At 35.3% G+C, this 27,818-nt stretch overlaps 2 protein-coding genes across 8 annotated transcripts in view; both read right to left on the minus strand.

The window, feature by feature from the left end:
• Positions 1 to 23,873, minus strand: part of LOC110390643 (coiled-coil domain-containing protein 91-like) — a 47,330-nt gene extending 23,457 nt beyond the window's left edge. The window contains exon 1 of the mRNA XM_021382044.1: positions 23,708 to 23,873. Coding sequence (XP_021237719.1) covers positions 23,708 to 23,824 — 117 coding nt within the window. The 5' untranslated portion in view covers positions 23,825 to 23,873. The remainder of the gene's footprint in view (positions 1 to 23,707) is intronic.
• Positions 23,874 to 23,924: 51 nt separating this feature from the next.
• LOC110390642 (coiled-coil domain-containing protein 91-like) overlaps positions 23,925 to 27,818 on the minus strand; it is a 79,921-nt gene continuing 76,027 nt past the window's right edge. Inside the window, exons 13-15 of one of the 7 annotated variants that reach the window (XR_002433799.1) lie at positions 25,821 to 25,916; positions 25,606 to 25,645; positions 23,925 to 24,329 (exon numbers count right to left, since the gene is read on the minus strand). Coding sequence is in view for 3 of the 7 variants with exons in the window: in XM_021382036.1 (XP_021237711.1) it covers positions 24,268 to 24,448; positions 25,563 to 25,645; positions 25,821 to 25,913 (357 nt within the window). In the remaining 4 variants the exon portion in view is untranslated. Of the gene's footprint in view, positions 24,449 to 25,562; positions 25,646 to 25,820; positions 25,917 to 27,818 lie in introns of those variants that run through there. The other 6 variants (XM_021382037.1, XM_021382038.1, XM_021382036.1 and 3 more) reach the window with 6 other exon arrangements.

Genomic DNA, 27,818 nt, shown 5'->3' on the forward strand with positions numbered 1-27,818 from the left:
TCAAACCTCATGAGGTTCACCTGGGCCCACTGCTCAAGCCTGTCTCAGTCCTTCTGAATGCCTTCCTGTCCCTCTGGTGTGTCGACCATACCTCACAGCTTGCCATCATCAGAAAACTTACTGAGGGTGCACTTGACCCGACTGTCAATTTCACTGATATTTAAGAGTATTGTTCCCAGCACTGAACCCTGTGGGACACCACTCATCACCAATCTCCATCCAGACACTGAGCCATTGACCACCACTCTCTAGACTTGATCCTGCAGCCAGTTCTTCATCCATTGAACAGTCCACCCATCAAATCCATATCTTTCCAATGTGGAGAGAAGGATGTTGTGGGGTACTGTGTCAGAGGCCTTACTGAAGTCCAGATAGGTGACATCAGTGGCACTTCCTTTATCCACTGATGCAGTGACACCATCATAAAAGGCCACTAGGTTGGTCAGAATGAATTTGTCCTTGGTGAAGCCATGCTGGTTCCCTTGTATCACTTCCCTATCTTCCATGTGCCTTAGCATAGCTTTCAATAGGTTCTGCTCCATGATCTTCCCTGGCACAAAGGTGAGTCTGATAGGACGGTAGCTCTTGGGATCATCCTTTTTACCCTTCTAAAAATGGGTGTGATTTTGCCTTTTTTTCCTTTTTTACCAGGGACTTTACCTGATTGCCACGACTTTTCAAATATCATTGAGAGTGGCTTGGCAACTACATCAGCTAATTCCATCTGGACTCTGGAATGCATCTCATTGGGACCCATAGACTTGTGGATATTCATGTTCCTCAGGTGGTCATGAAACTGATCTTCGCTTACAGTGGGAGGGACGTTGCTTCCCCAGTCTCCTCCTACCAAACATTTGAGGGCTGTGTGGCGTGCAGTTATCAGAGAATACCGAGGCAAAAATGTTGTTAAGTACGTTGTACCTTCTTGTCTGTTGTTACCAGCCTGCCTGTGTCACTCAGTAGGGGAAGTGTGCCCTCCTGGGCTTTCCTTTTCTGGTTGAGGTACCTGTAGAAGCTTTTCTTGTTCTTCTTGGCATCCCTTGCCAAGTTTAGTTCAAGCTGAGCCTTGGCTTTCCTGACTGCATCCCTATACAGCCTATCGGCTTTCTTATACTCTTCCCATAGTACCTGTCCCTGTTTCCACTGCCTGTGCATTTTCTTCTTGCTTTTCAGTTTGACAAGCAGGTCCTGGTTCAGCTATGTCAGTCTCTTGCCTTCCTTTCCCAACTTGCTACACCTGGGGACGGAGAGCTCTCGCATGCTAAGGAAAGCTTCCTTAAAGATCTGCCAGCTCTGCTCTGCACCCTTGCCCATGAGGACAGTTTCCCAAGGTGTTTTGTTAATTAACTCCCTGAAGAGGTGGAATTTAGCTTTCCTAAAATTTAGTGTCCTAATTTTACTCTTTTCCTGTCTTATATCCCTCAGACACACGAACTCCACCATAGCATGGTCATTACAGCACAGGCAACCTCCAATTCTGATGTCACCAATCAGTTCATTTGCATTGGTGAGCGACAGGTCCAGTATTGCATCCCTTCTGGTGGGGCCTTAAACTAGTTGACTCAAGAAGTTATTCTCAGTGCATTCCAGGAGCCTCTTTGATTACCTACAGCTTGCCATGCTACTTTCCCAGCAGATGTCTGAGTGGTTGAAGTCCCCCAGCAGGACGAGGGGTTGAAATCACGATACCTCCCGTAGCTGGAGGTAGAAGGCTTCATCAACAGGCTCTGCTCGATTGGGTAGCCTGTCGTAGACACTAATCACAAGGCTCCCTTTGCTGCCTCAGTCTCTGTCACCCATATGCTTTTGACTTGCTCATGACTATTCTTTATGGACAGCTCTTCACATTCTATTCCTTTCCTGATGTAGATTGCAACACTCCCTCCCCTCCTTCCTCACCCGTCCCTTCTGAACAGCTTGTAGCCATCGATAGCCAAACTCCAGTCATGGGAATCATACCACAAGGCTTCAGTGATGGCAACTATATTGTAGTTTTCTAGTAGCACAGTGGCTTTCAGCTCTTCCTGTTTCTTTCCCAAGCTGTGTGCGTTGGTGTAGAGGCACTTCAGCTGAGCAGCTGGTCTTGTCACCTCCTTAAAGGATAACTCCTTCATTCCTTCTAAATATTTCCCTTGATTTTCCCCATTTATTGCCTTCTCCTATTGCCCCATGTCAATTTAAATGATCCAACAGGTACCAAAATAAAGTGAGTGAGAAATGAAGTGTGTCAAGTATTAAAAACAACTATATTAAGTTTTCTACGAAAAGAGGAAGTAGAACAAAATATCCAAAACAAAAGCAAGTTGCAATTTTGTGAATTATACTACTTAGGTTCCTTAATACACAATTAGTACACTGAAGTCAAGGAAAAGTTAAAAAATCTCTCATGGTTAACTTTCTCCTAAAATGTAATTTCATTAATTTTCTACTTGAGTATTTTCTGAGAAGTAGCTTTATCCATTAAGTTGGAGACAACAACTGAGGGACTAAACTATGTTGGGAATTAAAATGTTGGGGAATAAAATGCATTGAAGAACAAGTTCTGCAAATATTTTTGATATTGTCTTCAGTTATTTAGCACTGTTGTCCTAGTGCATAGTGCGGTGTTTATGAAACTAGATCTTTATGGTTCTAGAAAAAAATTGACATTTGAAAAAAGATTAATCATTTGTATTTTACATCTTAGTTGTGAACAACCACATATCAATCAAAAGTTAAAAACTGTTGCAAGAGAAGTGGTGAACCAAAGTTACCTTACAGAAACCTAGCTGGTTCCTATTGAAAGATACTTTTTAAACATAAAATAATTAAGACAGAATAAAGAATAATAAAGACAGTACAGATAGAAATACCAAAAATTGAAGAACATTTCAGATGACAGGTAGAGAATGATTTTTAATTTATCTTCAACATTAAAATATCCAGATGTGATTGATAGATGCTGAATGGACCACATCTTTATGCTCTTACTGCCACATATTTCAGCCTTCAGTTTCTAAAGGCAGCAAAACTATATAGCTATTCTAATAAGCCAAAGTTCTCTCAAGCAAAACTGTACTACAAAATTCACATAATGAAACAGAAAATCCTAGGCTAGTATATTTTTTAACAGTCTTCTACTGTTCTTACTGACAGAACATCTTCCCTGTGGCTTCATTTAGAAAATAAAACTTAAAAAAAAAAAGTTTTAGGCTCGCATGAAAAGTTGAAAAGACACCAGTGAAGAAATTTGAAAAATACAGAAAAAAAATTCTGCACAAAGATATTATTTCGTATTATTGAAACATCTGACCTAATGTATTTTAGATTTGTCATGGTTTTATGATTTTTGGTTATTGGTATTCCACATCATAACATCATGTAGTGTATGTACCTGGTTCTCAGAAGAGAAGAACTACTACATTCCCCAGAGGACTTTGCGACCCTGTTACCGTTTTCCGGTCAGAGGGAAAGATAAAAACTCGCACATCACGAGACTTGTCCCTCTCTCTTCTCATCCCATCTTTCATCCCAGCAGCATCTCGCTCCCCAGCCGTCTCACCGTCGGTATTAGAGTAAGGCTTACCTTGACTTTGGACACTCTCTCTCATTTTATTGGATTTATTAGCTTAAACTGTAATTATATTGTATTATAGTGTGTTATTCTGCATTCCGATATCTTATTTAGTAAACTAGTTTGTTTCTCCTCAGATTGTTGCTGCAGTTTTGTTTCTAGGCCTATCTCCCTACCCTTTTTTCCCTTTTCCCTTTCCTGGGGCATGGGCCCGTGGGTCCCCCACCCCATTAGTCATGGAACCAGGCCAAACCAGCCCATAAACCGTTGACAAGACTACTGTAATTCACCCTTTCAATTATGTATTTGATACTCCTGGAAATAATTATTGTAGAATGCACAACACAAGTACTGTAATCATTAAAAACTCAACCACAGGAATGGAAAAAGAAATTAAGCACAAAGGGAGAACAGTGCATAAATGTCTCACACAAAATCTTGTATCAACAAGTATAAAGAGAAAATAATCCAAGTAATTATTTAAAATGTCAAATGTGCCCACAGTCAAAACCCTAGGGCAGATAACTGAAAGAGTAAGAATTCCTGTAAAATGACTAGGAAAATTCAGTTAAAAGTTCATTATTCCATTAGAAGACAGATATTTTTGAGGCCTTTGTAGTCACACTAAAATCAAATACGACTCGTATCATTTATTTTTAAAGGGAGCGTATTGAATAAAGCTCCTTACTTAAAAAAGATAATACAACTCTTTAGTGATTGATGATGAAACAGAGTTTTCCCCTCAAAAAATCCATATGCAAAAATAATAAAGTATTACACTAACACTCCATTGCAGAATGGGTCAATGTGTAGAATGCCAAAAATCTCACTACTTCTTGACAATATTTTTAACAGCTCTGTACAGATGAATAACAAACTAACACAAAATTATTACTACAGTACTATTTTTTTCCCTGATACTTTTACCGATACATACAGTGGACAGAATTAGCAACTACTGGGAATGCAGTAATTACACTGCTAGGTCTTGATTACCCATTACTAAAGAAAACGGTGAAAAAAGAAGTGGGATGTGGTTATTTGACCTTGTGACCAGGGGACAAGGAAAAAAAAAAAAGTTAAGCAAAAACAAAGCACACTCTACCAAGTATCAGCCTGACCTCAAAAAAAGCTCTTTCCTAATACTGCCCATGTAATGAATTGGAAAAGGACTGTGGTGTTTCAACATAACAATTCTGTTACTACCATGGAAGGGACTAATATATAATAGCAAATACTGGTTTGGAAATCCATTCCATCTTTATCACCAGAAAACGTGGTTAGAAATAGAAGCGCTTTCAAAAGTCAATGCGAATACAAGAACAGAGATTTGACCCAGAATGAAGAGAATCCACACAACCATCACGGCAAGTTTTTAAACTATCTCTGACTTGTGAAATATATTTTAATTAGTAATCATTAAGTTATTAAGGAATTTTTTGTCTTGTAGTTTTTGTGGTGTATCACTGAAGCTCTTGCTTCAGTTTTCACTGGTAACTAAGATCTCTTTTGAATCCTGAGATGCAGCAAGTTAGACAGTTTCAGAACATGTGATTTATAACTGTCAGCAAAACGAAGGTTTGAATTTGACATTAAAACTTATTTAATTAAATTAATTAAATTGATAAAAAATTGATTAAATCAATTAAATTAAAACTGAATAACAGATTTTTTAATTTTTTTGCAGTACTGCCTGAAAAGCAACATCCACATGTATTTCAGCTGTTAATATGTGGTACACCTTCCTTGAAATTCATAAATTTAGAAATAATTATAACATTCCTGCATACAAAAACTTAACTGAACTTTTCATTTAATTCACCAAATTCATATCTTTAGTTTTAGACTCATGCTAAAAGCAGTGTTCTGTTAAAGATACAGCAGTGAACTGAATACAAGATCACAAGACAAATTTTCTCTGTCTGCCATTTAAACCACAGTTCTACCAGAATTTTATATCTTGCCAGCAGAAGGAAATAAGATCGATTACAGTGGATAAAATACAGTATGCAAGCATGTTATTGCAGTACTAGGGTGACAAGGCTGATTTTTGGTAGATAAAACATTTGGACAAGTAGTCCAAAAGATCACAGGTGATTTACTTTTTCTTCATATCTATTAAAAGGGACTGAAGCATGGTACTTTTTTTTTTGCTAACTACTGTAGAACAGTCTTTTTGCTTATGAGAAAGTTAGTGATGCTAGGATATGCAATGAACAGGAAAGAAAACCTAAAAATTAATAGAAGCTAATTAAGTATAATGCTAATAATATATTCAATTCCTAAATCTTTCTTTATTCTATATGCAGTTGCAGTATTGAAGTACTAAGTCCTGAATAGTAGGCCTCGAACCAAAGTTGAGGTGAATCTCACAACCAAGCGTTATGTATCATCAGTATCCGACTGTTAGCAAAATATGTATGATCATTAGCGAAATATGTATCTTGGACAAAACATCTCATTAGCAAGAGATGTAGCTTAGATAAAGTGTTATGAGAATGTATTAACCTTTCCCTGTTTAGAAGTATAGTGTCAAGGCCTACTAATACACAAGACTTCCTTGGTTCCTCCTTGAGCCCTAGCCAGGCTTGAGGCGGAATCCAAAAGAGATAACAAAACCAGATGTTTCCTCCTAATTGTCACATAAACTTGTTTACTCAACAATATAAAAGCCGAATCCTCTTTTAGTGAAGTTGGAGACCAACCTACAAGTGGACACACTACATAGGACTTCCCAATCACCAGGAAAGGCTCTTCAAATCCTTGCTGCAACAGGGCCTCCCCAGTGACTGTGGAGCTGGATTATGCTAAGATATTAGGGCAATTGATAATGTATCTTTCTTGATCACTGTCACTATCTCCATGAAGTAGTGGTTAGGTGCATTGCCTTGCTCTGCTTTATTCTTGCTGTATCATTTCACTTCTTATCTCATTGCTTTAAACTTAAGTAAAGATAAATGTACTTCTTTAACACAGTGTCTGTGACCTGTGTGCTGACCCCATCCACTAGCAAAACAAGTATATAAGGCCCCACAGAAACTACTAAAGGAATGTATAATTTATTTTAAAATATTTATGTGTTACTGCTAGAATCCATCTGGATCTCTGCATCATTTCATCTGCTAGAGACAGAAAATGCTGTGTGACTGCCCAGCTACAGTATTTGCCCAAATTTCCATAAACTAATTCAGTAGTTTTTGATATTGAAAATCTCAACTATTTCAGTTGAAAACAGTAAATATAAAGTTCACTTATCTTTTAAGACTTTTGAATTATTTTAATGTTGTTTTTATTAAGCTTCTCTTCTTGCTTTCTGCCTGCAATTCAATTAAAAAAAAATCTCAACTAGTCATATAAAACATAACTGTCAGAAATGTTCTTTATGGAACAGCAGGCACCAAACTCCTCACATACAAAGAAGAATCTGCAATTCAACATTATGAATACAAGTAAGACAAAACATGGCCTTAATGAATGGTTTCATTACTTCAAAGTAAAATTAAGAAGCATGGGAGCTTAGTACAATCCAATATCAATATCTTTTTTTTCTTTCAGATACTGCTTTCCTGTTATTTTACAATTTGTTTTCAAGCTTGTTCCTGGTTCATAAATTAATTCTTATTCCTGTTTATCAGGTGATTTAGATTTTCTCTATGTAGCATGTGCTACTCACAGTTCCATTAACTGTTGCATATGCTATAGACTGTACTTAGCTTTTTTCACATCTTGCATCAGTGAAAGGAGTCAGAATGTAAACAAGAGACTATGGCAAAGGTGTTCTCCAAGCATTACTTTGCACAGGAAACCTTTACTTTTATTCTTCTAGCCACAGATTTTGAATACTTTTAACATATCTCCAAAATTTAAGTCAATCTTCTAATTAATTACATTGCACTTGGGAGCAAACAACAGATGTGAAAGTTCCTTGGAACTGCTTATAGAAGTCAACACTTTGGAACAAAGATATGCTTCTGCTCACTTAATTCATGACTCCCATACGAAAGCAAAAAGTGCTCAGAGAATGAGCTAAAGCCTCACATGAAGACCACGTAAGAACCCTTTTATTATATTCCTAGAGGAGCACTACATACTCATTAATCAAATTTTTAACCAAAAATATTACAAAAGTAATACAGTTGTACAGGTCTGAGGTAGGTCACCTGCTGTGTCTTTGTCTCATAGTCCAGTTTGGGAGCTGTAATAAAAGGCTACAGTTTACATGCTATTAAACTTGCCATGTTCTCCTAGTAATAAATAAATATGTATGCCTACATACAGACATACAAATGTATACTACCACATCAGCATTTTGCAGAACAGACTGAGGAAAAAAGAAACAAACAGCTATTATACCTAGTACCATGGAACCCCTTCAGATACATTCAGCATGAAAACAAACATCAGAATTTTTAGAAACAGTGCAAAAACTGGAAGAGTATTCTCCATCCAACTAATAACACATGCACAGTGGATCTGAATGGCTGGCCTATGTGATTTATTGTATTTTGGGGCACTCAAAACACTGGGGTCTGTCACAGTTCTCACTATTTTCAGAGCAGTCAGAATTGCAAGCCCAGAGGTTATAGAATTATGAGTATCAAACCACAAAAGACAACACTGGCAAATGAGTTAGTAAATCTGAAGCTTATGTCAAAAGAGACAAAAAATGTGGATACTCACAGAAAAGTTCATTATCATTAAATTTTTAACCAAAGTGCAAGACGCTGTTTCCCTCTATATCCAAGTCTCATTAATATAAGAGGCACCCAATACTGTCTTATATTTATGCACTGGATATAATCTAGAAATAACACTTATTTTTATGATAATTAAAAGTGAAAGTAGTGGCTTGTCATTTAATCCTACTTCAGTGCCTGCCTTCCTTTTCATCTCTGTGTTAGAATTCACTGCCCTCTACTCATTTCTTCCTTATTCTAGCAAGAAAGTAAAGGATATTGGCTGTAGCAAGTATAATTCAGATTTGACTCAGAACAGTTTAAGGTATCATGAAGGTTTATATAAACCTCTACAAATCTGATAGCTTTTGAAGATTTCTTTCAACAGACATAGCAGTCTTATTTTTCATTTTAGCTTTGTAACACACTTGTGAACAGTGGTAGTTACAAAGTAATTACAAAATAATAATGGGTCAAATTTCTGCAGAATGTCCTCCACATCTGAGACACATAGATTCTTACAGCAACAAAAAAACCATTTTTCTAATATAAAACTCTTCCTTGAAAATGCAACAAATAAAACAAAACTGAAGTATATAAATTGAGCTGTTGCCAAATTATTAAAAAACTATTAAAAAAAACTTGGGATTATATTTGAATCATAGAATCATAGAATCATAGAATGGCCTGGGTTGAAAACAACCATAATGATCATCTAGTTTCAACCTCCCTGCTGTGTGCAGGGTTACCAACCACTAGACCAGGCGATGAGATCACATTGTATACCTTTCATTTATTTTCTCAAATGATATGTTACCAATCGGATTTTCACTTTGTTTTTGTTTTAGTTTGCAATGTCCTTTAAAGGTGAAGAACGGATGACATTCCCCGCTTGATTTAGACACTTTGGCTTGAATACATAGTAAAAGGCTATTCTTGCCTTGGCCATTTTACCTTGATGATATTGATGCTTTATTTTCCATTTCCCACTCTTAATATTTATCTTCTCAGCATCTCTTTTCTAGTAAAAATACCCATATTTACCACTTGATCATCTGCCCTTGAGAAAATATGGTCAAAGAGATTAGTCACTTCTTGTTCTGCTGACACCAAATGAGACTTGTTTCTGGGTAACAAAGTCAAAAATATCATGTGCAAAACTAATTAATTAGCTAATAGGGTCTTTATAGATTCACGATATGTATGGACAAATTTTACACATATGACATTAAGTTACCCCAGAATTTTATGAAACTGCCAACAGCTCTAAAGAATTTATGTTAAAAGAATACTGATCAAGAAAGAAAATGGTTGAAAAGTGCTGTGTAAAGAGAAAGAAAGATCAGTTATTTGCTTTTTGTTAAGTAATCTACTTCAAAGAATCCCATACATACAACCTGTATATTAAGTGACCATTAAAGTATACGTTAGACACTGACAAGCCAGATTTTTTAAATCTCCCAGCATTTAAATCATTTAGTGACTTGGCTCTGAAAATTAATCACTATTTCAGCAGTAGCATAGCCAGACTACAACTAAAGTTAGTTCTGGACTGAGATTCTTCAGTTTGTTTTCATTGTATATGTGTTATGTTGAGATAAATGATTTCTGAAAATAATTATCAGATCAAACTTTTTTAAAAAAAAATTAATTCACAGTTAATTCCTTCTAAATCAAAGATTTAGAACTAAGTAAGCATTTACTGTTACATGTAGTATTTTATATCGCTGGACTACATATACAATGTACTGCAAAACTTGTGAGATTGCCAGATCTAACTTTATAGAAATACCTCTAGGAAACAAAACACAACTGCATTTTGCAACTTTACTTTTTCATTACTATTAGGAAATATTTGTAGCAAGTATGTAACTAGCTAAATATGTGAATGGTTTTCTTAAACTGATGCAACAACCGTTACATACTTAGTAAAAGAAAATTTAATAGAATATATATGACTAAATGAGTAACAAACTACTTTGAAAACTGGTATATACTACATTTACCATAAGGTAAAAAATGTATTTTGCACTATTACAAAATGAGATGAAGTTTCTGGATAAGAATTTGTTCTTTTCTTAAAGCACTTAACCACTGCTAACCAGGTACAGATATTCTGGTGGCCTTGCTTGAAGGATTCTAGAACGTACAATCAAAACAATGATGAAAGGTACACTACTTTTGCAAAGGTATAACTGGAACTCACCAAATCATTCAAGGAAAAAAAAAAAAAACTAGGAAAGCTACAAGTTTTCACTGAGCTCTTTTAAAAATTCCTTCCACAGGCTGGTTTTTACTGTAGTTCATAAAGCATTTTTTTTTTACTCTGACAGGTGCGTGGCCTTTGATCAAGGTCCATTTATTATATCTCTTATATAAACATATAAAAGCTATTGTGTGTAACGATTTGAAGTTAAAAATATCTTCCAATCTGATTTTAAATACAGTAACTTTATAGATCTAATGCCAGAGAAAGCTAACTGTCCCTGGAGATGAACATTTTCATTGAATAGAAATATGTGTCAATTGGGTAATAAAGGAAAAACAATTATTGCAATAACTTGATATTCAAGAACTCCATGGAATGACTGGAAATTCTGCTCCTATTAGATAAATAAAAGACAATTTTGTGTCTTTGAAGATGGTATTTTCATTGTTTCTCTTGTTTGTGAAAACAATCTTTTCTTGCCCAAAAAGGGCAAGAAAGATTGACAGCAATCAGAAAATGGAATAAAGGCAATGAGCTCTAACTGTGTGTGTAGGTGGAAAGAAAATGGAAGAAGGTCTCAATTCCTGAAGATAACAGAAATCTAAGAAATTAAGGACAGATGAATTGTTACAGAATTGCCCAATGGAAAAAAATAATAAACAAACTCATGTAATTTATTTTTCTAGAATTGCTCTCTGAAACTAATTATACGATATCTTCCTCAGAAAATAAAAATAAATATTTAGATATTTAATGAAAATCCAGTTCTGAGGAAATCCAGTAAGTACTACATAGAATTTATATATTTTTGCTGTTGTTAAAAATTATGAACTACATTTTTAACTCTAATGTTTTCCAGAATTAAAAAAAAAACAACTGCAAGGAGTCACAGACAAGTCAAAACAAAAGAAGGGTCAGAATTAATTCCCATGCCTCATTAGACTGCTACCTTAGCTAACTACTCTGCTTTAGCTTCCATTTCAGTTAATGAGAAAGAATGCCCTCTACAGTGACTTACAATACTGCTTAACAGACCATATCTTCACACACTGTAAAAAGAGTATGGAAGATTCAAAGAGTTAAGATAGGTTTTTTACAGTTAGATCATAAAAATTTGCCCTGACCATTACCACTGTTACTAAGAAAATAATTGCAACAACTTGCAATTAACTCTCTCAAATACTTTGAATATATGTTTGCTGTTTCTTCACCTAACTGTAGTGACAGATATGGAGTACTGGAGTACTGTGTCCAAATGTGGAGTCCTCAGTACAAGAGAGACACAGACCAGCTGGAGCGCGTCCAGAGAAGGGCCACAAAAATGATCCATGGAATGGAACACCTCTCCTATGAGGACAGGCTGAGACAGCTGGGGCTCTTCAGCCTGGAGAAGAGCAGGCTCTGAGGAGACCTGATAGCAGCCTTTCAGTATCTAAAGGGGAGCTACACAAAAGAAGGGGACAGATTCTTTAGTAGGGTCTGTGGTGGTAGAACAAGGGGAAATGACTTCAAGCTCAGGGAGGGTAGATTTAGGTTAGATATAAGGAAAAAAATCTTTTACAGTGAGGGTGGTGAGGCACTAGAACAGGTTACCTACTGTTGTGGTTGATGCCTTGTCCCTGGAGACTTTCAAGGCAAGGCACGATATAGCCCTGATTTAGCTGTGTTGTCTCTGTTCATTGCAGGGGAGTTGGACTAGATGACCTTTAAAAGTCCCTTCCAACTCTAAGGATTCTATGATTCTGTGATATTTAACTCAAAAGAGAACTAAATGTAGTGAAATACGTAAGTTTCCTGGGATCAAAGCAGTTAAGATAATCAGTTAGAGGAAAAAGTTAAATTGTTGTTTCCCTTCAGATGAGGATGATCTTATACTTCTTGGATTAAATTAGATATTCAGTACTTGAAGGGAGCGTATAAACAGGAGGGGGAGCGATTGTTCACGAGGGTGGAACAATTGTTCACGAGGGTGTCACAGGAGCGATAGGACAAGGGGGAATGGTTTTAAACTGAGACAGGGGAGATTTAGGTTAGATATTAGGAGGAAGTTTTTCACACAGAGGGTGGTGACGCACTGGAACAGGTTGCCCAGGGGGGTTGTGGAAGGGGTTCCCTGAAGGTGTTCAAGGCCAGGCTGGATGTGGCTCTGGGCAGCCTGGTCTAGAGGCTGGCGACCCTGCACTCAGCAGGGGGGTTGAAACTCGATGATCTTTGAGGTCCTTTTCAACTCAGGCCATTCTATGATTCTATCATTCTATGATCTCAAAGATAAAAGTTCCAGAACAGCGAAGGATATAGGGATGTGACAGTCAGAAAACAGGGAGAGGCAGAGGAACAGAGTGGAAGCAAAAATTACAGTGCTACAGGTTTAAAAAAGCACACAGAAAATTATCTGACACTTTGTGAATCACTAGCATTCTTAGAAATCCCATTATAAGGAATATTTTTAGCACTTAATAATTACGTGATAACTTACAAATAGCAAATCCTGTTTCCTAGCTTCATAATAATAAGCAACTCTTCCACAGTAACAACAAAACTTGTGGAACCTCTACTGGTAGATCATACTGTAGATACAACTTCCGGGTAAAGTTATTTTAAATACATTTCCTTGGCAGGCAAATCACGTCTTCATTGTCTGATCAGATGGAAGAACTATCTGTGTTTCTCACTTATTATTTTTCAGGAGGAAATAGAAGAAGCTAAGAGATTTCTGAATGGATATTGAAAGTAATGGTGTTTTTGGAGACTGGGCAACTATTGGGAGTGTTTTGTTAGCAAATTTTTTGCCAGAATTTGAGCTTATGTACTTTTAAAATAAACAAATGTGTTTGTAACAAGAGAAGGTACCATGTACCTGCAAAGAAGATAAAAATTGATGTGCAAGTCTATGTAGAAAAGAAATATTGACAGAAACTCTGTAGGAGACATCTGCAGAGTTTTGTTTCTCACATTTCAAAGAAAATATTGGACTATTGTAACAAAATTCTAGATTTTTCTCCCAGATACAGCTGAAACAATCTCATCTGCAAAACCCACACAGTCTTGATGTCAATTCAAAACTGTGTGAGCTAGCTGTCAGGAGTGAGGAATCTGCACTAGCTGGGCTAGTTCTGCATTACTGGTCATATTAACCAAGTTATTTATGATTCAAGCTGTTCTAGTGCTTTTCACTTTCCCTCCAGCTTATTCTTTATAAATGACCAACTTAAGACACAAACAAACACAAACATCCCTATTGATAGTGTTTTACCCTGGACATCTTTGCCAATAAGACCTGTACTGCTAAATGTAAGTTAATCCACCCACAATATAATGGAAGATAACTCATCCTACACTAATCCTGAAGTGCTAGTAGAATCAAACTTCTGTAGTTAAGTCCTACTTACCACAATATTATTTAGCTTATAATAGCAGGGAATATAAGAGCTTAAATACATTATTACTAGCTCATTTTCACTGTAACGATTATCTCATAACTAATTATGCTACCTCTGATCACAATCTGAATTTGACAGACTGCGTTCCTATATTTAATTTAATGTACTAAGAAATACCATCGATTCCAGCTAATTTATTCTACCTTTTGATTTGCAAAAAAACCTAAAATTCTATAAATGTACATGAAGAACCATGTTATACTAAAAGAAATTGTTTGAATAAAGAGTGACACATCAGAAGATAACACTCCCGATTCTGTTTTTCTGTGCATTTCGAAGCAGATTTCAAGATTTCTCACTCCAGGAAATAAAACCCTTTAGCCTATGGTAACTCACCCTTTTCTGCTCCTTAATATATTCCATTAGTTCCTCTCTTGTCCTTTTAACAGCTTCTTCGATTGCCTTTTCACTCCGTTTTTTGCTCCTCCATTAATGCTTCCTTGATAACTTCGTTAAGTATTAAAAATATTTCATAAACGTAACACAGCTCACCCTTTTCCGTGCTACTAGAAGTTTATCATGACCATATTCCACCCCAAATGAGCATGATCCTAAATCAAATCTGATTCGGTACTGTAAATACATTGTAATAGAGAAAGCCAGGAGCAACTTAAAACACCTATCTATCGCCTCAAATACAACCTATCTATGTAAGTTATTCGCTCAGGAAACACTTTCCTGGACCAAACAGACTGTCCTAATGCTTAAGTCCCAGCATCCCAAAGTTACTCATGAAATACATAACAATATTATTTAGCTAAGATTTCAATTTTCAAGGTTCAGGAACATGAGATGACAAACAAGATTCCTGAAACATACTAAAGATTATATAACAGCCAGTCAAAATAATCATGCAGTGTATGTTAAATGATTTAGATGAAGAAAGAAAGAGGGGAAAGGAAAAAGGGAAATAGTGGATTATCTTCATCTTCATGCTGGATATTCAAAAGCAGATGCAGGAAAAATAGTAGCAGTGCACCTTCAGAATGAAGGAGTGGTGGGACATACTTCTACTACTCAATATCACTAGATCTAAGCTTATTTACCACATATACATTTAGTATAAATAGTAAGATATAATCAAAATTTAATAGCATTATTTTTTTTCTTTTGAAGAACTCAAAGATATCATATAGCAGGTCAGAAGTATTACTTTTTTTTTTTTTTGTGAGAATTTCCAGTCCTAAAAATACAAAAACTGGCTAAAAACAATGAAAACTGTTCCAAATACAGAAATTACAAATAAGATAATAGCATTATTTTCTTCTCTGGGCCAAAAACCATATTACCTGTTACTGCGCCACAGCCATGCATCACAGATCCAGTAAGTGAACTGAGAATCCAGTATATAATAAAGTAATTTCTACACAAAGAAGATGACCACTGAAGCAATGCTGCAGTACATGGAAAAGAAGAATCTTGATTTCCTTCCTTTCACAAAACTTAATGCAGTGCAGCTAAGGAAACTACACTGGGAAAAACAACAGTGGTTCAGTAAGGAACATGCTAGCTCTGGTGTATTTATCCATGGATCTGTGGGGGTTTTTTTGCCCTCTTTTTTTTAAGTTTTAAATACATTTTTTTTAAAATGAAAAATAAATGCTCAGGAACCATCTTTTTCCTCACTACTCTTTGCTGTTTAAACATAACACTACATTATTAGTAGGCGCTTAAAAGGTTTGTCTGTCCATAAGTTTGCTTGATTGCAGAATAACGCTGACATTTTATGATACATATTTGCAACTTGGATTTGTGGGAGTAGCAGAGTTTGGGCTTTTTCCTTTTCCGTCAGAACTCTACTGACCAAGGACTACTGATCTAAACAGTGTTCAAAGACCTTCTATTATATGCTGTATTATCAGATATGATCCGTTATCAAATAAATATTATACCAGAATAGTGCCTACTAAGCAACACAGCTTGTACAGAGAAAGTAAAACTAAAAACAAAAAACTCATATTTTTCATCACTTCTATTAAAAAAAAAAATCAATGATGGATTTTTTTTTTAAGATTTAATTATAGACAGGCATTTAGGCTCTTTTCAAACTGAGTAAGTATACGTTGTTACGTACATTGTCAGGCTTAGAAGACAATTCATTTTGCTGCAGAACCTATGGTATTCAAATTAAAATATTCAGCTAAAACAAGATACTAATTTATAAGGGGATAATGGCTAACGTAAGGAGAAATACATAACTTCACAAATGTTTGGGAGTTGAGATGACAACCATTTTATTGCCTTGTTTACTTTAATGGTTTAAGGAACATTTGTCAAACTAAGCCGTGACACCATTTTTAAATACAGAATCTCAGAACACTAACATGCATTCTTGGTGGTGCTTTATCATTCTTCATATAACATATTTTTGCAGGAACTCAGTTGTATCGAATGGATATATTCCAAAGAACAGGTGGAATGCTAGGGCTTTAGAGGTATAAGATATTTACAAAATTACATAATTCATCTACACGTATCAGACTGGCACTTTACCATATACTTTTAGTGTATAAAATGAATGATACCACTGGACTGGACTAATAAGACTAGATCTTTGAAACTCTTCAGTTGAAGTGTTTCAACTGAAAAAAAGTACCATTTCTTACCTTTAGCAATTTATGCCTTTTCAAACAAAACTGAATAGTTTCTGTAAAACTATACTTTTGTTATGTTTATAAATGAAAAGTTTAAAGATCTCAAATTTGAACTATAAACTTTATAGCTCTCACTGTTTTGGGATACAATAAATACAAAAATCATAGTTGATTCTTTTTTTGTTGTTTGTTTGTTATTTATATGCTTTAATTTAGATTACCAAAGAAAAATCCTGAGACAAATGTCTCCTTCACTTAAGAACTCTGGCAAGACTAACAGAAAAAGTAGCAGAAAGTTACACATTATAGAAATATGCCATTCTCATATACTCATTCCAGCTAAATTTATCAAAAGGTCTCCAAATACTTTGTTTCACATTAGAATGGAAAATAATGCATTCATTTACCCAATTAAATTCTTAAAGGCAAATTGCAAAACTGATAAGGTGCTATATCTTAAAATGCAGAAAATCCTACATTGATAAAATATTTAAAAACAACAAACTTTCCTTGACAACTTGATACTTAAAACAAAAACACTATATAAAGGCTCAAAGAAAAATACAGTGAAATTCCAAAGTTCTACTAAAAATATTACCAGTAAACAGAAAGTACTAACAATACATTTATTAAAGACTATTCTAACAAAGTTAATACAAAAAATGAAACTGAAAAGACTTGTTTTCCATTTACAACTTAACATAATTAAGAGCAAGCTCTGATGCATATGAAGTTTCAGATAAACATGAAAACAAAGTTGCATAAAGTCCTGTTGAGGTAATAAGCAAAGCATAGTATAATTATGCTGTCTGTTAGTTGCAGCTCATGACAGCAAACATACACATGCCTCTGTAAAAACACCAGGCTCCTCAAAGCTATCAGAAGACAGATTTGCTGTTGGAACGATGAACTTAGAAGAAAACTCTTTTGCCCTTTCCGTTTAGTTTTCAGGAGTGGGCTTCAATGTGGAAGTTTATTTATAGTTTACTTATTAATGAGGGATACTGGAAATCGTAAAAATAAGCACACAGGTATTCAGCAAACATTCAACAGAGACATGAAGGATATATACTGTCATTAGCAGTATGTGCAATACAAATCCTGTCATTTTTGTAAGATGACAGCAGATAGTGGGCACCAAAGTTGGTGATTATGCAATACGCCATTTCTTTACCACAGATGAATACAGCATATATACAATGTATGTTGTTCAAGACATTTGGAGAGGGAGAATTTAAGCAAACATGAGTCACTGCAGGAGAAATAATTCAAACAACATCCAATCACCTAGCTAACACGCATATTTTTGCCATGCCCTTTGAACTAATCTCTGATATTAGTCTGTCCTTCTACACAGTTTTCCACAAAAAGCTCACTCCAGGCTCTCAAAGCCACCATCTTTCTTCACGTTTTCTGTCAGTCATTACAGTAAAATATCAACTGATACAATGATTATTTAAATTCTGACATTACTTATTACTACTGTTCAACAAAGTCTTAACTGCATGTACATCTTCTCAGTGTATGTGCTTACTTTATATTTTTATTTGCTCCTTCCTATAATGCTATGTCCATCTTTACTTTTTTTTTTTAAATTAGATTTTGGTTGCCAAGGTAAAAATTGGCCTGTATTTCATCTTTATCTAAAACGGGTATGGAACTATTTGAGGCTTTTAGTGTTATTTTAATTCATTCAAGAAAAACTGAAAGCTTAGTTTCTCAGAAAAAGGTGAGGAACAAATTGCACTTCAGGTGTGACTCTCTCTTTCTTTCTTAATATTTAATCAGTGGCCACATGACTAATTATAGCCAAAAGCAGCTCCTTCACAGGACTTTTTATATACACATCAGTTAGAAGACTAGAGTAGCTAATAAAAAATAAAGTAACTTGATAAATCATATTCAAACATACGTAAGGAATCACAACCACATCACCAGAGTGTATTTGTGTGTGTGTGTGTGTGTGTGTGTGCATGACTGCAGGAAAACAAAAAGAAGAAACTGTACTTTATGTAACAGAGCATTCCAATCAATACTAAAACAAAACAAACAAACAAAACAAAACAGCAAAAACATATGATCATTTGCAATTTTATAGGAACATTCTTTTGTTTCCACAAAAGGATCAGGTGGCAGTACTAAATTTTATCTAGGAAATACCACCACAGACTACAGCGTCAATGTTTTTTCAGAAAATAGTAACCTTCAAATTATAACATTTGTAGTTTTAAATAATACAAAGTACTTCTGAAGTTGGATGTGGTTGAAGTCAGCATGCAGTGGACTACTCCTTTTCCTGACTTTACCAGTATATTGAAAATAAACTGATCTAATACCAGGAATCTCTGGCCACTCAGTACTGCTGTGTGCATCCTCCCGCTCTCAAACTTAAAAAACATTTTATTTAAAAAGTTGTTTCCATAAGGACTTGCAAAACCAATGTTCTCCATAAACATTCAACCTCTTACCATTTCTGCAACAAAGTGGAAAATTAAGAAGAATGAGAAATTGAAAATTTTGTTAAAATACATAATTTCTTGCTTTCAAGTTTTCGTAACGAAACTATTCTAATTTCTGGTACTATATATAATTTTAAAAGAGACACTGTAGATTATTACCTACAAAACTAAAAGCCAAATTAATTCAACCTAAAAAAAACAACAAAGGCAATACAAATTGTAGATCAATTTAGAAAAGCAATTTTTTTCTCCATCACATTACATAATATAATTGTCACTATTGTGTTAGATAAGGAACCGTGATATTCAGAAAAATAACTTCTGGCATAAAGCCACAAGATTTTGAACATGAACAGCAATGTTGTGATAGGCCAAGACTGCTGCTGAAAGAAGTACTGCTTTTTCTTCCAAAGCTTAACACTCTCTCAATTGGACAAAATCCTACAAAGTTTAACAATTTATTCCTGGAATTGCAACATTAAATATACCGTTGTATTGGTATATTATGAAGCATAGAACAAATGGTGCATTTCACATATTGCCTGCTTCCCCAACAGGATTTTGTAACCTATGAAACAGATAAGAAATTGACAAAGAAAGACTGATAAACAGATACTGTTTACTATTTACAGAATACTATTGTATTGTGTATGTTTAACTGGCAGTGCACTCAATGTCCTGTACATCATAAATGAGAAGAGTTTCAAGGACTATTTCAGGAAGTGAAATTAATATTATTGCATAGGACATGTGGAAATATTCTCAAGTACAGAAGTATTATAATGCACGTAAAAGCAATGTCAATATAATGGACTTCTTATATGTAAAAAAAAGGATCTTTCAGTAATTAATATAATTAGAGTGAAAAATGAAAAGAAAGTTGAAAGCGATCGCTGATGCAGAGACAAAAAGCAGCTCATAGCCTATTTACCAGAGAAAGAGCAATGGAGAAACAACACTAAAGGGCTAGAAAATGGTCTTTAAAGTAGTACTCTAAATGAGCAAACAATAATTGAGTCATGGAAAATAAATATGCAATATTAAAGAAATAGCAGGAGCCTGAATAAAGATTGCATCTATGTGGCTAGATATGATATGTCATATATTACAGATCTGCTGCATAAATGACCAGCAACATATAAACAATTACATTTCAAATCAGATCTGAAACAAAGTCATTATACAGTCCAGAAAAGCAAGAGACAAGGTGCATATTGAAGGTATTAATTAGTATTTGGACAGTCAGAAAGAAAACATTAATACATCTATTGAGTATAAAGTGATAGTGATGCATTCAGAAGGTGGTATCAAATAGGATATTAATGTTTTTAGTGTAGACAGAAAAAATGCTCAAAGTGAGCACTTAGCAAAAAGCACATTAGTCTTCTAAATTCAGTATAAGCCTAGAGACAGCACAGAGCAGCTACCTAAACCCGGGAAGGAAACAGTTCCCAGTCAAACAAAAGTAGCATAAATACCAAATATCACAGAAAATAATTGCCAAGCAACTGCACAGTGGTACACTGCACAACACAGAGGTTCTCATTCTCATTGACTAATGTGCAAATGCACGTTATCTTTAATTAAAAGACGACTTGCTACTTTCAAGGAGAGCTTATTCTCCCCAGTTTGAATGTCATATTCAGGATATCTTATCCTAAGAAAATTCCTCCTCTTTAATACTATGCTTGATATAATATTTTGTTGTTCAAATCAGTAAAGCCAATTACTTCAAATTAATTTGCAGCATGATAAAATTCAACTTTAATCTAAGTTTCTATGACAAAATGACTACTGTGATAAAAGAAATACAATATAAAAATATATTTTCTTTCTCAAACACACATTCTTCCCTTTTATTGTAATTTGAAAAGGATAGAGAGTTTTGTTAAGAATAAGGCTTCTCTTTCCTAGTATTAGGTTCCAAACTCATGTGTTGGTCAAAAAGTTAGTTCTCTTGTAATAACAGTATTCTCTGTAATGCTGTTTTTATGCGCCTGACACTAAAAGATATGTTTTGCATGTTCACTTCCATTCATCCACACTTGTTTCATTACTTGGTGCTAATCATTATCATCAGATGACAATTCTGAAGCGAGAAGCATAAAGAATTATACAAGACATGAAGAATTAGAAAAGGCAAGTGTTGCGTTGCCATAATTTACATTTAGTTGTCCAAAATGTTAGACTATATATTTTACTTTTGGCCATTATAGAGCTGACTTGACAGATTGTGCTGTCTGCACAATAATTGCAAATAAGTGAATAGTTTTTATACATCTTGTAACAAAAATCTTAAAGAAAAAATGTAAATAAGAAACTGAGTAGAAGGCTCTATATAATCACTGTCAGCTGACAAACTGCTTGACAGTAGTTCCAAGTATTTTTCAGCACTAAACCAAAGACACTTCAGACATCTTACAGTTTGGCACATTAGCTTTATACGACTTTCTTTGTTGTCAGATTGAGAGATTTTTAGTAGCTGTAGTATGTTTATACGCATAACGGCTTAGGGAGGTAAGTAATTTCATGGTAGAAGTACAAAGTGAAAATTTATGCAAAAAAAAGCATTCTATATCAAAGTCCATCCTTCCCAAAGAACTTGCACTCATTAACCAGAGATTAAAGAGCAAAACATCAAATATGTTACACACATTTACGTGAGAGAACTGCAGAAATCTCAAGAAAAATCTGCATTTTACTTAAGTGAAAACAGATCAAGTATTTGAAAAAAAGGAACCTAATTCAAAGGAGAAATCATCATCTACTATAAGAGAAATTATACCTGTTACCATCAAAGTTGTCAGAGCTATTTAGTATTAAAAAATGAATTAATTAATGCTGCATAACTGCATCAAAAGCAAGAAATTTATGGAAGAAGTACTAACAACATTCTCTAATAAGAAAATGCTACTCAGCGTCACAGTATATAACTAAATACTCTAACATCATCAACTGCTTGATTAGCTAGCATCCCAAGCTGAAAAGTCCTCTTGACATCCTGAATTTCTTCCTTGGAAAAGCACTGACATCTCAGTATTTAAGATTTTGTCTGAAAATACATCAATCAATACTAAAATACTAATATTATGCTGCCCCATGATAATTTCCAAAGCAAGTCAAAAGGAGCAAGAAACTCCAGTAGTACGCTCCACAAGGAAAGAAAAAAAAAAAACTACCATTAATCACTTGAGGATATTTTATGTGAACCCCAAATCCATAAAAATAGAATCCTGCCTGACCTCACAAACTCAGCTATGGGACGCATTCCCTGAAGAATGTTTAAGACACATAACCAACCTTAATCTTCTCATTTGACAGACAGCACATTTTGTCCAAGATGCACAGGTCTCCACGGAAGGAGAGAACTATCTGCCTTAGGAGTATCACTAAACTGCACATTAATTTAATGACATTCATTCCTATTTCCTCCTTCTACTAATCTCTTCACGTTCCACATGCTATGAAACTATGGTATTTCTTTACTGTAGTACACAACTATGTTATTGTTCTCTCTGCTCTTAATAGCTCCTTTGCACCAGTGGTACCAAGAGTCATTCTGGGTAGTCTGAATGATTTCTACTGTAGCTAAACCTTGAGCAGTGTTCTTAGCTTAAATTTAGCTTTGAAGTCACTGGATTATCTTTCCATCATAAAGAGTCCTTAAATGCTTAACACAGGAAAATTACTACCTTGAAAACTGACATCAGTTGATACCTTTAGATTCAAAAAAATTAAGCCAGCTACACACAAAAGAAAATCATGTTATTTTTACTAGAAATGCAAACAAAAGATATGCAGATTATAATAATGGTTTTGCATCAAAAAATAACTGTGAATTTGGTAAGTATGAGATGAATATTTCTTTTAAACATTGGAAAGGGAAATGGCATCTGTTTGCAAAGAGATGGGTTTTAAACATATATGATATTTTATCCTATTCTTCTTCAAATTCTAAAGGTGTGTGGTTTGTTGTTTTTGTTGTTGTTGTTGTTCAGGATTTTAAACAAACAGCAACATAAAATTCTAACATTTGAATGCAATACATCTTGAATATTATAGTGTGAAGAATTTTAAACAAGCAGGCCACCACCAAAACAGACTGTTCCTTCAGATATTTTGACCAGTGGAGACTATAAAATTGCTTTTGGAAGAGCTACTTAATTTGAGATCCCTACTTTCTAATTAAATACAATGCTGGGAATGTTCCTCTCAATTTGAGTTAAATGATATACAACTATCCCTACAGAAGGATCTCTCTAAGATGCAACTCTAAAAACATTGGTTTGTTACTGTTTTACATTTCTGATTTTAATAATCCTCTTTATTTTGTACCTACTCTATATTTTATGTCAGTAAAACATCCTTTTACTAATAGAGACAACGGAATTCCAGCATAATAACGAATAAGTGTAACTTACCTTCCATAGGTATAAAAAAGAAAAAGACACATAAATAATCTACAACATAATGCCAGTATCTGAACAATTTGTCTCAGGCTCTTTTGGAAGTCAGTGAAGAAACCCAGGCATTTACAGTGCACAATTATTTCAATACACATGCTTCAAAAAGTCACAAGAGCTATGTTCTGAAAGCGTCAAATTCTCTCCAGTCTAAATGCAAATAAATTAAGAAGAATGCAGTGCATTTCAAGTATCAATAAGGTGCAGTGAAAAGCAACGTATCATAAGAAAATCTACTATATCATTAGGAAGACCGTAAAAATTAAGTATAAAACAAACAAAGAAGGCCCATGGAAGAATAAAATATACTAACTTCATTATGTTTTCTTTGCTCTTGCATTGCTTCCCAAACAGCCTGGGCAATCTTCTCATTATGTCTCTCATGTTCTGCTTTCCATATATTTCTTTCTTCTTCGTGAATCTTCTCCATATTTCTCCTTTCCTCCTCTACGGCTTTCAGAACAACCTCCTGTACTATTTCAGCCTTCAAAACACATCAAGAAATAAACGAAGAAAATAGCCAATGTGGGTGTTGTAAGCATACGTTTTACTTTTCCTAGTGAGATCAGTGAGCTGACAAGATATGAGACAAATATTTTTACTTCTAAACTATGAGCTTCAATCCATCTTAAAGCGCTACTAATTCTATACTACCACGGGACAACTACTTAACAGTTACAGATTAAAAAGATGCAAGCAAAGATCTTAAATTCCCACCTATTTGAGTATACCATATCATAACTAGCTTGCTTTCTGTGACCACAAGAAAAAAAATAAAGAAATATGGAGCATACACCACATTAGTATTGGTGATATTTATTCACACACCACATCGATCCTGACCATGGCATGGGGGTTGGAACTAGATGATCTTCAAGGTCCTTCCAACCCAAGGCATTCGATGATTCTATGATCATGGGACTTCCTCCAGGAGGCTGTAATGTTCAAGAATTTAGTGAAGTCCAAGAGCAGCTTAAACACTGTCTTTGCAAAAGTAGCCAGTGTGTACTTGAAACAAACGTGTCTTCCATCTCCAAACTCCTCAGAGCACATGCTAAAAGAAGCATAATTCCATCTTTTTTTTTAATGCTTATATTCAACCATTACATGAAATCATCAGAAGAAACACACTGAATTTAAAGTAATAGGGACAATGCACAGCTCCATATGAGCTGAACCATTCACAAATATATTTATCAGCAAGATGATCTATCATTACACAACATCTACAAATAAATAATGTTAAGCATCCAAAGTGTTCAAAACAAATACTGGCTGGCACCTCATTCCCTTTCCTTATTTTAGTAAGCGTATAGGTTAGTGCAGCATCCTTGTGGATGATATTGCAACAAGTCAAAAAATATCATAAAAGGCCAGAAATACTGGGTTCCTCAAGTAGTTTTATTTAAAAATAAAGCTGTTTCTTGCAATTAATTGGAACTTGGGTTTTTTTTTGGCATTTATAAAATATATTAAAAATGTAACCAAAAAGGTCCTATTAAGATATTTTATAATATTCACATTTTTTCCCAGGTGTTTTTTGTGTTACTGAATATTACTGAGAGAGGTGCTAAGACAGTGTATGTACATCACATATGAAGATATAAAGAATGTGCTACCATAGCCTACTGTACTAGGTAGCTTGCATTATTGGTTTTCCCAGATCATTACAAGCAACTGAAATTTTGTACTGGATTCTGTACCAGTATTAGAAATTAATTATAGTTTGTTGAAATGTTTGTATTTTCACATGATTTCACAGTCCTGTCCTCTGAGAAAATCGCCGTATTTAACAAAAATTAAATAAGACACAATGCTAACTGTGCTAAGATCAATTGACCTTGCCACCTAGCTCTTCAATTTGAGAGACAATAATGCTAATTGAAAGACTGTAGAAACAGGTATTCAGGTAACACCAACAACTGAACTGCAATTTTCTAACTTCTTGTAATAAACTAATTCAGAGGTTAGCTTAAACAGAAGAAGATAGCTTACATAGACTATCTCTGTGAAAACATAGGATAAAGCAGATCTATTAATCATTTCTAGGCTTAGACTTTCCTTTAAACACAGATGAGAACATAACATTTGACAAATTTGGTTATGAAATGAGTTGCTAAACCTGGTATTGGTAATGACACACTTGGAATCTGTGCCATATTTAATACCTAGCAAGAGATAACTTTGCAGCAGCTGCCTCAGCCTCCTTACTTCTTTTCCTTTCTTCATCCAAACGTTTGTCCAGCACTTCCTGTAAATATTATGAACAATTAAACTACAATATTCAAGAGAGAAGTGGCTAAAAATAATTTCAGTCAACTGCTTGAGAAAATTCCATTTTCCTGTCAACAACTGTGACAGAATCATTGCCTATGAAATCTATGGTGTGGACTACGATCATTTTTTTTTATAAATAAAAGCAATACCTTATGTTTCTGTGACTGCTGCATCAAAGCTTCTTCTATCTCTTCCGACAAGGCTTCCTTCTCTGCTTCCAAAATGTCAAGAAGTCTCTGATGCTACTGGGAGAAAACATTCATATTATTTTAACAACAGTCTGCAAGAAAAACAGACAAACACAACTCATCCAAGAGACTTAGGTTTGTTGGCTGCTCATAAAACAACTCAAAATTTAGATTTGGTTAATGGAAATATACTGTGCTTCTTTAACTGATTCACTGACAACAACAGAAACACATGATAAGAAGAAATGTTTAACTTCCTGATTATCTGGTATTTTCTCTCAATACGACAGTACAGAAAAGGAAGTTGAAAAGAACACCACACATAGCAATAATTCTTATAAAATTTACAATGATAATCCAAATAATCGCACATTTGAAATAGTTCATTTAAACAACTGCATAAATTAAATTATATTTGTTCTACCTCTCAGTTAAACATACAGTAGAAGACAACTGTATTCACTTTTAGCCACTTGTGATATCATGCACTTTGAAAGCCAGGAAGTGACAGCAATGAGAACGCTGCTTCAAGTTTTATTGTAATCCAAAAGATTTTTTCAGGAAGAGAGATTATTGAAATAAAGCCCTGGAACTGGCAGGGTTCATTGAGAGGGCTTTAAACTAGGTTTGCGGGGGGAAAGGGTTAAAATGAGGCTTGCTAGAGATAAGCCTAGGGGAATGATGATGGGGTTGAGTGTGAGGCAAATGGATCAGCTGAAGTGTATCTACTCTATTGCATGCAGCATGGGCAACAAACAGGAGGCACTGGAAGCCATCATGCAGCCGGCAAACGGTGACTTAGTTGCTATTACTGAAACATAGTGGGATTGCTTCCACAACTGGAGTGCTGCAATGGATGGCTATAAGCTCTTCAGAAGGGACAGGCAAAGAAGGAGGGCTGGTGGTGTGGCTCTTCATGATAGAGAGTGTTTTGATTTTGTTGAGCTTGGGGCTGGGGATGATAAGGTTGAGTTTATATGGGTAAGCATCAGGGGGAGAGCCAGCAAGGCTGACATTCTGGAAGAGGTCTTTTATAGATCATCTAATCAGGATGAAGACATGGAAGACATGTTCTACGAGCAGCTGACAGAAGTTGTGCGAACACTAGCCCTTGTTCTCACAGAGAACTTCAACTTTCCTGATATATGCTGGAAATATAATACAGTGCAGAAAAAGCAGTCTTGGAGGTTTCAAGAGTGCATCTAGAAAATAACTTCCTGATACAGCTGGTAAGAGAGCCTAAGAGGGGAGGTGCCCTGCTCTAGCAAGTCGCAGTCCTGCTGTTCACAGAGGACCGGTGGGAGATGTGGAGGTCAAGAGCTGTCCTGGGCAGAGCACCATGAAATGGTAGAGTTCTCTATTCTTGGTGAAGTCAGGAGAGGGATCAGCAAAACTACTACCTTGAACTTCTGGAGGGCAGACTTTAAACTGTTCAGGACACTGGTAGGGAGGATCCTTTGGGATTCAGTCCTGAAGGGTAAAGAGGTTCAGTAAGGCTGGACACCCACCAAGAAGGAAGTCTCAGAGGTGCAGGAGCTGGCTCATCATAAGATCATCATGAGCCAGTGGTGAAGAAAACTGGTGAGGATGAACAGGGAACTTTTTCTGAGACTCCAGGAGAAAAAGAGTCTACCTCCTGTAGAAGAAAGGACAGGAAACTCGTAGAGAGTACAAGGAAGTTCCGAGGATATGTAGGGAGAAAATTAAGCAAAAACCAAGATTGAATTCAACCTGACCACTGTAGTAAAAGACAACAAAAAGCTTTTTTACAAATATTTTTACATTAAGTAGAGGACTAAGGAGAATCTCCATCCTTCACTGGACGCTGTGGGGAACGTGACCACTGAGGATAAGGAGGAGTCTGAGGTTCTCAATGTCTTCTTTAAATCTGTCTTTAAAAGTCAGACCAGCTATCTTCAGAGTACTCCTACCTCCCGACCTGGAAGCCTGGGATGTGGA

Source organism: Numida meleagris, unplaced genomic scaffold, assembly GCF_002078875.1.
Source record: "Numida meleagris isolate 19003 breed g44 Domestic line unplaced genomic scaffold, NumMel1.0 unplaced_Scaffold165, whole genome shotgun sequence".
NCBI lineage: Eukaryota > Metazoa > Chordata > Aves > Galliformes > Numididae > Numida > Numida meleagris.